Raw genomic sequence first — 12096 nt, forward strand, 5'->3', positions numbered from 1 at the left:
CAGCTGTGTTTCTGGGAAAGTGTCTCTAGAATATTTCCGAGCCACTTGAGATCAGTATTTGCTTTCTAGATATTGCAAAACAGGAAATCGATACCAATATAAATGGGCCATGAGGAGTCCCTTTGAAATTGCACTGGTACATTTTTTTCTGTTAAATAAAAAGAGACTATTTTAAATGATATTACCCTAAGTTAGTAAGAATCTTATCAATTGCTGACAGCATTAGAAACTGTCCTAGTCCTTTTTGAAAGCAGTTAACCCACTCCAGTGTTCTTGCCTGGAGAATCCCAGGGACGGGGGAGCCTGGTGGGCTGCCATCTATGGGGTTGCACAGAGCCGGACACGACTGAAGCGACTTAGCAGCAGCAGCAGCAGCAGCAGCAGCAGCAGCAGCAGCAATAAGAATCAAAAGCAACAAAAAATGTACACCTTTTACACACTTTTCTCCTCAACTAGTGAAATTATAGCCTAATAGAATATTCCAAAATGCGGGGGTTGGGGGGGGGGATCACATGCTTAAAGAAGTATTTCAGATCATTCATAATAGTAAAAACTGGGAAGAAATCTATGTATCTAACAGTAGAGAAATTGTTAAATTATGGAGTGAAGCTATATGGGTATCTATTTCCTGTTCTGCAATATTCAGAAAGCTGGGGTGACACATTGTGAAGTCAGCCAAGGCTAAGTGTTGGCCATCAAGGGGTACCTACTACTGTGCCCATGCCTCTAATTTACAATTTGATGCAAATACCTAGATATAGAAACCAAAAAAAGCCAAGATCAAGTGTCTATAATGCCTTCATGTCCACTTGAACAATGTTAATAAGCAGTGCTTTGTGGGCTAATAAACAATTCCACATGACTAATTTTTTTCTCTGCCAAGTTCATCAGTTAATAATAATGACCTTTTGCTCTCTGTAGATAGTGAAGGCAATCTTGTAACCTTTCCCTCTAAAATGGAATTCCTCCCCTTCCACTACGCTCCCCTGTGTGTCTATGTCCCCCAAGACTCTTCATAGGATGTGTGCATGCTCAGTCACTGAGTCATGTCCAGCTCTTTCGTGACCCCATGGACTGCAGTTGGCCAGGCTCCTCTGTCCATGGAGTTTCCCAGGCAAGAATACTGGAATGGGTTGCCATTTCTTTCCGGGGATCTTCCCCACCCAGAGATCTAACCTGTGTCTGCTGTGTAAACAGGTAGATTCTTTACCACTGAACCACCTGGGAAGTGAATAGAATATTCTGCTGCAAAAAAACCATTGTCTGGAGAGGGAAGATTTAGCCCTAAACCTCTTTGACTCCTGGGCTTGTGTCTCTCCAGCCTTCTGAGAAGTAAACATGATTTATAAGTAAAAGTCACCCTGAGGCTCACCTAGACTCACAATATATCTCTATCTTGTTATCTGGGAGTTGCCTCAAGGCCCTTGAAAATAACACTTAAAAAGTTTCACATTTCTCACATCTAGAGGGAGTGTGTTATTCCTTTTTTCACACCCAACCTTGTTGGAAAAGGAGTGGTGGAAGCTTGTTATAACACAGCTGAGTAAAGAAAGAAAGAAATGAATGCATCAGAATTTTAAAAAAAGTAATTTGGAAAAAAAGTAAGAAAGTAAGTTACTGCGAAGGGTGAGGATAGAAACCACAATGCATTTCTAACAGCCCAAGAAACTGAGCTGTATCTTTGACTCACAGTCACCCCCCACACCCTTGCCTGGCTTCCAGGGCAAACATGGAGAAGTGGCTATTATCACTAACATTTATTTTTTTATAGTTGCTCAGAAGATGTTTTAAGATCTCATGTTAAGTGTTCTAAAAAAAGCTATGAGGAAGCAAACAAACAAAAAAAACACAAAAGAACACAAGGAAACTGAGAGGTGTAGATATGTCCATTATCTTGATTGTGATGATGGTATTACAGGTTCTTACCTGTGTCCAAACTCATCAAACTGCCCACACTAAATGCGAGCAGTTTTTGTCTACAGATTATATTTCAACAAGGCTGTATTTAAAAAAACGAACATATCCACATTTTAGCCATTTTCTAGTATTTTCAAACAACGGATTTGCTGAACAGAAGTCCATAATGTGCCATAATCAGAACAAATCATGATCACGGACTATTAAAGGAGTATTGAGTGCAGCATGTAGAATGTGGATGACCTGTGATAACGTAGGAATAAGGTCTCTGGGGCTTGGGGTGGATAGCATCTCAGTGCCATTCAAAATTCTGGGAGTAGTTGACTTAAAACAATCGTGATTGCAGCAGTGAGCATGATCAGAAGATATTATCAACTTTTATGCTGATCCAAGAACCATTTAATGTTCATTCAGTATGTACTCACAGCTTAGTTTTTTAAGGTATAATGAAATTTTAATGTAAAAAAATTGCAACTGGTTAATAACGAGGCTACGATTCCATGTAAACTATGTGTAAACTATGTTCCATGTAGTCTACGTGTAAGGATAGCCTGGCTGGTTATTCCTAAGACATATATATGTAAAACTGTTGGTTTGTTTTGCTTTAAGACTTTATTGAGGTATAATTGATGTAAATAAATTGTCCCTATTTAAAGTGTATTATCTGATGAATTTTGATATACTAAACTCCCAGGAAACCATCACTACAGTTAAGTTAATGAGCCTTTTATCACCCTTAAAAGTTTTGCTCATCTTTTTCATACTCTTTCATTACCCCTTGTTTTTTTATCTGTCTGTTCCCACTCTAGAGAAAATAATTTAGTTTTTAGCATCACGTTCATTGTGACACAATGGGTAGTTATCAACCTTTTAAACTGGGATTGATAATTCTGTCATTTTTATTTTTATTTTTTTTTATTGCAAAATACGTTTATTGATGATAACTTTATATAATTTACTCCCTATATTTGATGTTACAAACTTTAGGGTCTTTGAGATAGGCAGGATCCTTGTAGGTAACTGGCATAAACCCCAATATTTGAGCTCTCTTAATTGCTTTTGTGATTTCTTTTTGTTTCTTCCCACAAAGACCTGTTATGTGCCTTCCATAAATGCATCCAGTAAATGGAGAAATAAACTGGGATAAAAGCTGTACATTCTTATAATCTACACGTTTTTCACACAAGATACATTTTTTCAGAGGCTCCTTATAAGGATTTTCCATTGGAATAGGCAGGTCCTCACTGCTGGTTACCTGTTTATATTGTGAACAACTTCTCCACAGCACTGCACGAGTCCCGGGATTTGTGAGGCAGACAAAAGCCGTTGGGAAACGCGTAAACTTTCTCTTCCCTAGCCCACCGAAAAGAGCTACCACGGCAGCCATAGTTCCTTGCTCCTAATTCTGTCATTTTTATAGTTATCGTGAATGGGATTTCCTGTTGGACAGAAAACATAGACTCTGCAGGTGAATTAGTCTCTTTGTGCATTTAAGGTGGGCCACAATGAGTGAGAGAGCTGCCCCCTCATCTCTCCTTGTTGGAGTAAAACGTTTTAAAAAAAGAAAAAGGTGACCAGGTGGGGGCATGTATCCCACTCCTGGGCATGTGTCTGGAGAAACTCATAACTCGAAAAGAGACATGCACTTCTGCGTTCATTGCAGCACGTCCATTGTATGCCTTGGCTGAACTGTGGGCATTTTTCGCATACAGAGTCCATTGTTGTTGTTGCTCAGTCGCTCAGTCGTGTCCGACTCTTTGCAACCCTATGGACTGCAGCATGCCGGGCTTCCCTGTCCTTCACCATCTCCCGGAGCTTGCTCAAACTCGTGTCCATCGAGTCAGTGATGCCATCCAGCCATCTCGTCCTCTGTTGTCCCCTTCTCCTCCTGACTTCAATCTTTCTTTTTCTCAGCCTTGGAGACTTTTATCCTCTTGCATGACCCATTTAGTGCTCCATAATACTAAGGCAATCTCATGTGTGTCTCAGGGACTCTTTTTCTGTGTAAGTACCTTTCTGCCTCTTGGAACTTTGCGCTAGAAATGCCACTCAACTCAATCCTGACAGACTCTGATCTCTGCTTCCTCAATTCAGTGAGCCTATGGTCTTCTCAAGTTTCTCCTGCCTGAATGCTGCCCCAAAAAATGCCTCCAGGCAGAAAACCAGAGTGACTTGTAGAGCTTACTGCTTTGTTTTTCTTTTCACTAGCTTATTATTCCTGTATTGATTTTCATCCAAGGTCTCAGAGTGGTTTTCTAGTTTATGACAGCAAGCCTGGTGCTGGTTATTTCTAGCACGTCTCGAGTGAAACGTCCCTTTTGAAAAGATACAATGCTCAGTGGTGACCAAAATGGGAAGGAAATCCAAAAGAAAAGAGACATATGTATACGTATAACCGACTCACCTTGCTGTACAGTAGAAACTAACACAACATTAGAAAGCAACTATACTCCAATAAAATTTTTTTAAAAATATAAAGATAAGTCATACGATTGCTTAACTAAGGATACAGCAGATACAGTCAAATTGTAACTGCTTGTGCCTTTTCCAGTTGTGCCATAGAATTAGAGTTGGTTTTATCCTACAATTTTCTGTAACCACAAATAGAGCCACAATAAATCCTCTTTTCCATTAAAAATTCCCTGAATTGTGGAGAGAGAAGCTAGGTCTAGATACTTTAATGAAAATTAAAGATATTTAATCTATTGGAACTTTGCATTTAGAGTATGCTTTTTACACTATTAAGCAATTCTATTCTGTCAAAATGTGAAATTCTCACTAAGAATAGATTTGCTTTCTTTTATAACAGACAAAGGAGTGTCTGATCACTAACATACAATGATAAATGACAGTCTTTCTTCTCTGTCTTTGCCTTTTCTCTTTGCATTTGATTAATCTTTTATAAATATTTTGAGGTACCTCTCAAGTCCGTTTCTCCGGGGAGTCTTTCCCCAGTTATTTCATCCCTATTTAAGTTATGATAAAACTGAACAGCTGCCAGAAAACAGACCATGGGACACAGTGCCTTGAAGGATTTGGAGGTTTCTCTCTCAGCTGCCGGTTTCAAGGTAAGCAAAGCAGATCCTTCCAGCTACCTCTCCAGTTACGATGCTGTCAGTCACCCACACAGAGGCCTACCCTCTATGGCCAGAGCTGGATTTCTGCCACTTTTTGTCCCAGAACAGCGAGTTGTAGGGGAGAGCAGATGGTAGAAGAGAGCACATCCATATGGCTTACATCCAAAACTCACACATCACTGATGAGAACTGAGTCTTATGGCCACACCTAATCACATGGAATCACAGGTTAAAACACACAGTCTAGCTGGAGAGCTGTGGCCGAAGTATATTAACATAGAAGAAGGGGAGAGTGTCGTTTGGTAGGCATTTTGCAGTCATCTCATTTCATTCTTCATTTCAGACCTATCAGAGCAGCATCACTGTGAATCAGATGAGTCAGAGCAGATGTTCAAAGTAGGAGGGTCCATTTAACAAGGTTTTTAGTCAAATAAAGATTAGTAATTCTGACGCTTGCTTGGTGGTTTTCATCACTCCTTTATGTGAAATTGCATGTTCTTTGTCTACCGAGGAGACTCCCTCCAGCCCAGTTTCCATTTGGACAATACAGGCGTGCAATGCTATTCATTCACAGATAGGTTTGGGGGACAGACAGACCTGACTTTGGGTGAATTATTTCTCTTAGCCTCAGTTTTTTAGACTAGAACAATAACTGTATTTCAGATTATGGTAACAATAAAATGAGATATCATTCATAAATACTTAACAGAGTACTTGAGCATAGAGTTGGACTGCAGTAAATCGCACTTAAAATATATATATATTTCTTTATTTCTTCCCTTATTTATTTATTTTTTTGGCCGCGTTGGGTCTCATTGCTGCACATGGGCTCTCTGTAGTTGCAAGGAGGAGGGACCGCTCTCTAGCTGTGGTGTGCAGGCTTCTCACTGTGGTGGCTTCTCTTGTTGAGCAGCACAGGCTCCATGTGAGTGGGCTCAGTACTTTCAGCTCACTGGCTCAGTTTCCCCTGCATGTGGGATCTTCCCTGGGCAAGGGATCGAACTGATGTCCCTTGTGCAAGGAGAATTCTTAACTACTGGACCACCAGGGAAGCCCTAAATTGCACTTTTGATAAGTTTCTTTTTTTTTTTTGAGAAGTAAATTAAATTTTTTTTAAATTATCAAAGTATGATAACAGATTTACAGGAGACTTGGAAAATACAGAACAAGGTTACATATGGTCCCACTAAATATTACAATTACTTTTTAAGTAGATAAATTATGATTTTTAGTTTGAGTTTCAGTTTCAAACTTGAAAAGTAAATATTGTTTGGGAGGGACACACAAACTAATGTCATATAGTAGTAAGAGCACCTGCCTAGAAAACTCCTTATTAATCTGAATTCTTCCTCACCTTGCTGAATGGCCTTGAACAAGTTACTTAGTCTACCTGGGACTGAAAAAAATAATAATCATGAATTACTTATGAGAGTTTACTGCCCCAAGCACTGTACATTCATTTTGATATAAATTCATTTCAGTTATGCCATCAAGGCTAAAAGAATTTAAGCAAATTGTCTAAGGTTCCTCAGCAATGGAGCAGTGGTTTTAACCCAAATCTGCTTTACTCAAAACAATTTTTCACTCTTCGTCAAATCGATAAGTCAGACAAGATTCTCTTTCGGGTTACATAAAGCTCTAAAATTCAATGACTTTATGAATCTGAGTCAAGGAAAGATGAAAACAGAAGATGGTTGCCTGGAAAACACCACAATGGAAGCGCTTTTTTTGAATAAGGCAATACACTGGCAGCTCCAATGTGCCTTTTAGCGCTTTTGAAGACATACAAGGTCTAAAATGACGTATTTGAAAAGATCTGCTTCTCTTACACTCATGAGTCAGGACACTGGAAGGCAAGGAAAAACTCATGGAAGGTCCATGATTGGGGAATTTCCCCTAACAGAATGCATCCATGTATCATCTCCCCAGCCTCCTAGGGTGGAACCCCTTACATCTATCATTTACTGCTTCTCATTGTTTACTTGCCCATCATCTGTCTCCTTTATTATATTCCTTTCCCCCTGAAAGGTCCAAGATTTATTTTTTATTAAAAAAAAAATCTATTGATTTCTTTAATGACTGCATCACGTCTTAGTCCCGGCACACGGACTCTCTAGTTCTGGCACATGGGCTCAGGAGTCGTGGTCCGCAGGCTTAGTACCCCCAAGCCATGTGTGATCTTAGATCCCTGACCAGGAATCAAACCCAAGTTCCTTGCATTGCAAGGCAGATTCTTAAGCACTGGACCACCAGGGAAATTCCAAGGCTCATGTTTTAAAACATCTTCCCCAAGCCCCGGGTTGCTGTTTCCCCCTGTGAGTTGATGTTTTCAAGCATTTTCCAATGCTGTGGTCCACTTTGGAAAACCTTGCTGTCCACTGACTTTCTTGGCATTGCCACTCATTTCTGAGTTATAGCCTTTGGTTTTATTTTAAGGTGCAATTTAGTAAACATTTCACTATAGAAACTTGTAGCAGGTCTTCAACAGTGCTAACTTTGTTCCAAATTCACTCATTTTGTGTGTGTGCTTAGTTGCTCAGTCATGTCCAACTCTTTGCGACCTCATGGACTGTAGCTCGCCAGGCTCCTTTAGACCATGGAATTCTGCAGGCAAGAATACTGGAGTGGATAGCCATTTCCTTCTCTAGGGGATCTTCCCACCCCAGGGATCAAACCCGAGTCTCCTGCATTGCAGGCAGATGACCATCTGAGCCATCAGGAAACCCACTTGTTTTACAAAGAGCAAACTGAAGCTCAGTTCATGCTCGGCAGAGACAGCCGGCTGTGCTATCATTTATTTCACACCCACATTTCCATGCACCAGAATGGGCTTTACCTCCTTCCCTTGTTTCATCCTCGTCAGATATTATCTAATTATCTGATCTCTGAGTTTGCCTTCTTTATCTCCATTATGAATCTACTTACTATCTTTAAATTCTTATTTCTAAGCTACAAGGTTTTGGATTTCATTATTGTAAATCCAGCTGGTGCAAACCCAGGTTGGTTTAAACTCCATAGCAGCCGCATTAAGGAAAACAACAGAAAACAGGCAACAAGCTAGAGTTGTCATTCAGTCAGAATCCAAAGCATAAAATAAAGACAGAGCTAACGTGGGCTCCGGCTCTAAAGTAACTCATTTACTTAATTGTTCAATATTTCTTTTTTGGAAGGAGAGGGCTGGGCTGGGTCTTTTGTTGAGGCACGTAGACTTCTCTAGTTGTGGCACGAAGGCTTAGTTATCCTATGGCATTTGAGGTCTTAGTTTCCCCTTTAGGAATCGAACCTAAGTCTCCTGCTTTGGGAGGCAATTCTTAATCCCTGGGATCACCAGGGAAGTCCCTTAATTTCAATATTTCTGATCCAGCCCCAGAGCCATGATGGTGGATGAGCATGTGTTGGCATGAACACCCAAGTGAATGTGTTCTATTTGAGAGCCACCATGCAGGAATCAGTGTGTAAGATCTTCAACATCTCAAAATTCACATGGCTCTTCCTTCATACCTCCCGAACTGTGTCTGTGTGTGTTTGATGTTCCCACTAAATAAACCCCCCAAGGAGAAGGGGTGCTCTTGCCCCATGTACATTCAGTAAGCCACCATTCGGAGAGCCTCCTGATCAAGAACCTTCAACTCAAAGTTGAGTCTCAGGAGGGTGCACGCGGTGGGTGTGGAACACCACACATCAACAAGGGGACAACTCCGCTCTTCTGCCATAACACTAGAGCTTGATGTTTACCCTTAAGCCCTTCTGTTGAACAATGCTGCAAATTTCCATGGTGAAGAAATATGCACAGTGTCTTCTTGTCTGTGAAACAGATTTACTTCTAGTACCTAAGGACGGGGGCTCCTACTCATGGTCGCCTCTGAGCCAAAGATTAAAATAATGGAGCAGCCATTTAAACACTGAGTGGTAAAATCTGTGTGTGAATGAAAGAAGTCAACAGGTAGGGAAACACAGCAAATATGAGCAGTGTTGCACCACAGGTAACTTTAATATACTAGCACAGCCTGGATTTTCCTTCACAGCCTGACGTTTTCAGGTAGGGAGCAAAGGATGAGAAAGAAACCTACCTGATGCCAGTTTCAATGTGTGCATGCGGTTTCTCTTTTCACACCACCCAGCAACTCTGACATAGCTAGGGGTCCTAGCATCCAACCCAACTCTGACACTATCTACCTGGAGACAGCATCAAAGTCCACGGTAAGGGCTTAGTCCTACAAGGCTGCCCTCCTCCCCTTAAGACATCAATCAGAAGCCCAGGTGGCCACTTGGCTATAGATTAGAGGTTCCCACAAACCTCTTTGTTTGGGTTGGATTAATTTGCTAGAGCAGCTCACAAACTTAGAGAAGCATTTGGCTTACTAGATTATTGATTTATCATAAAAGGCTCAGGGACATCCAGATGGAAGGGATGCACAGAGCAAGTGACGTGTGTGGTGGTGGTGGGGGCGGAATGTAAAGCTTCCATGCCCTCTGGGCTCACCAGTCTCTCTGAATCTCCAAGTGTTCACCAACCTGGAAGTGCTCCAAACTCAGTCCTTCAGAATTTTTATAGAGGCTTCACACATAGGCACGGTTGATTAAATCATTGGCCGTTGACTGAACTCAATCTCCAGCCCCTCTTTCCTCCCTGGAGGTCTAGGGTTGGGACTGGAAGTACCCACCTCTAATTGCCTGGCTGGTTCCCCTGGCAACCTAAGGCTCCTTTCTTAGTCCCTGGAAAGGCTTTCCAAAAGTCACTTTATTAACATAACAAAAGACACATTTATTGTTCTCAGTGCTTAGGAAGTTCCAAGGATTTTAGAAGCTCTGTACCAGGAACAGAATAAAGACCAGGCCCACATTTCTTTACCAACTGAGCTGTCAGAGAAGCCCTAATCACAATATTACAAATATGTGCCACCTTGACCTCTGAAGTTGGGAGAGACTCAAACAGCCTAGCGGCAGTTTCCTTCTCTGCTTTGCTGTAGTGGATAAGACCCACTCGCCAAACAGCTCTGCTTATCAAGAGGACCAGGACAGTCCACGAGTGGCAGGTGTTAGTCTCCTGCCAGCCCATTAGTCAAACAATCCAGTCACGTCCTCCGGAAGGAACCAGATGGCGCCGGGATAGACCACCCTTGGCTCCTGGTGGATCCTGTTGATTCCCAGCGCGACCTCTGTGTGGCCCCACATGGTGATCAAAAGAGGGCGCCCACATGGCCACCTTCTTTGGCCGTCAGACGTCGTGCAGACCCGGGGTGATATACAACGGCTCTTTTGTCCTTGTTCTCAGCCAAAGAAAGAGGCAGCCGAGGAAGGACCTTTGAGAATTAGCGTCATTTCTTTCCTTGCCGCCTGCATTCATCATTTTCTGTGGTCTTTTGAGGTGCAAAGACAAAAAAACAAAATTTTGAGGTCCGTCTCTGTGCTGCTCTATGTGATTGATAGTTTTCATTATTCAAAGTGTTATCTTCTGTTCCAGTTATAGCCATTCTAGTGGCGACTCTTGTCTTCATCATTTTTTCTCAGTGGGGTAATCAAACCACCTTCACTGAGCTCACCTGGGATCTCTCATAAAATGTGAGTCCTGGAGACCTCACTGGACAGCACCTCTAAAAGTGAGTCCCAAGGGTTTGTATTTTTTTTTTTAAGATACATTGTAAGTATTATTATTATTTTTGCTGTGGGCCATTTTTTAAGTCTTCATTGAATTGGTCAAGATATTGTTTCTGTAGTTCATGTTTTGGTTTTACGGCCAAGGGGCCATGTGGAAACTTAGCTCCCTGACCAGGGATCTAACTCACACCAGCTGCATAGGAAGGTGAAGTCTTAACCATTGGATTGCCAGAGAAGTCCCGGGTTTGTATTTTTAACACGCTCCCTTGGTGATGTTGCAGCACTTCACCGTGGCTACTGACCTTAGCAGTTACATGAGTGGCACAGATCACTCGTACACCCAACACCTTAGAGTGAAACCCGGTCAGAGATCCTGGCTGCACTGAGACCCCAAGAGTAACAGCTCTGTGCCTTCAGCTCAGCCGCTATTTTAATGGGGTCTTTGAAGAAAAGTTATGACCAACCTAGACAGCATATTCAAAAGCAGAGACTTTACTTTGTCGACTAAGGTCCGTCTAGTCAAGGCTATGGTTTTTCCAGTGGTCATGTATGGATGTGAGAGTTGGACTCTGAAGAAGGCTGAGCACCGAAGAATTGATGCTTTTGAACTGTGGTGTTGAAGACTCTTGCGAGTCCCTTGGACTGCAAGGAGATGCAACCAGTCCATTCTGAAGGAGATCAGCCCTGGGATTTCTTTGGAAGGAATGATGCTAAAGCTGAAACTCCAGTACTTTGGCCACCTCATGCGAAGAGTTGACTCATTGGAAAAGACTTTGATGCTGGGAGGGATTGGGGGCAGGAGGAGAAGGGGACGACAGAGGATGAGATGGCTGGATGGCATCACTGACTTGATGGACGTGAATCTGAATGAACTCCGGGAGTTGGTGATGGACAGGAAGGCCTGGGGTGCTGCAGTTCATGGGGTTGCAAAGAATCGGACACGACTGAGTGACTGAACTGAACTAAACTTGTCTTTGAGCACTGGTCAAGAGATGGATCATCTGCTATCCTCCACTTCACAGATATAGCTGGAGAGACTAAAAATAGACCCCACCTGCACAGAACATCCAAATGGAGCTGCTTCTTTTATTCTCATGACAGGGACACTGCTCTAGAAACATTTGTTCTCAGTTACTCTTGCTAAGCAGTGGCACGTGGGTTCAGACAGCAGCATGACCTTTTTCATCTTATTAAAACACTAAGTGAGAGAAAAAATAAAAAACCCTTGCAATTTTAGTCATTATTTGTAAATTAATTAAGGAAGTTATCAAATACTGTGTATATTTTGGCATATTTAATTTTCTATTTTCCTGGGGCATATTATTTACTAATCTAATGAGGTTAATGTTTATCAATAAAAATTAACTCCTGTTGATCTTACAAATAACTTGACACAGAAACAGCTAAGTATGATCTTCATATACATCCAATTTTAAGTGTTCAGAAAATCATGTAAATCAGAGATTCTAAACCACATATGTATTAGAATCATCTAGAGAAGTAA

At 41.7% G+C, this 12096-nt stretch overlaps 1 protein-coding gene across 1 annotated transcript; it reads right to left on the reverse strand.

Moving 5' to 3' along the window:
* Window positions 1-2825: 2825 nt before the first annotated feature.
* On the reverse strand, window positions 2826-3312 carry LOC138929741 (small ribosomal subunit protein bS18m). The gene has a single exon (XM_070289264.1). The coding sequence runs from the start codon at window positions 3302-3304 to the stop codon at window positions 2873-2875; it is 432 nt and encodes a 143-aa protein (XP_070145365.1). The 5' UTR covers window positions 3305-3312; the 3' UTR covers window positions 2826-2872.
* Between the last annotated feature and the right edge of the window lie 8784 nt (window positions 3313-12096).

This window comes from Ovis canadensis, chromosome 13 (genome assembly GCF_042477335.2).
Source record: "Ovis canadensis isolate MfBH-ARS-UI-01 breed Bighorn chromosome 13, ARS-UI_OviCan_v2, whole genome shotgun sequence".
NCBI lineage: Eukaryota > Metazoa > Chordata > Mammalia > Artiodactyla > Bovidae > Ovis > Ovis canadensis.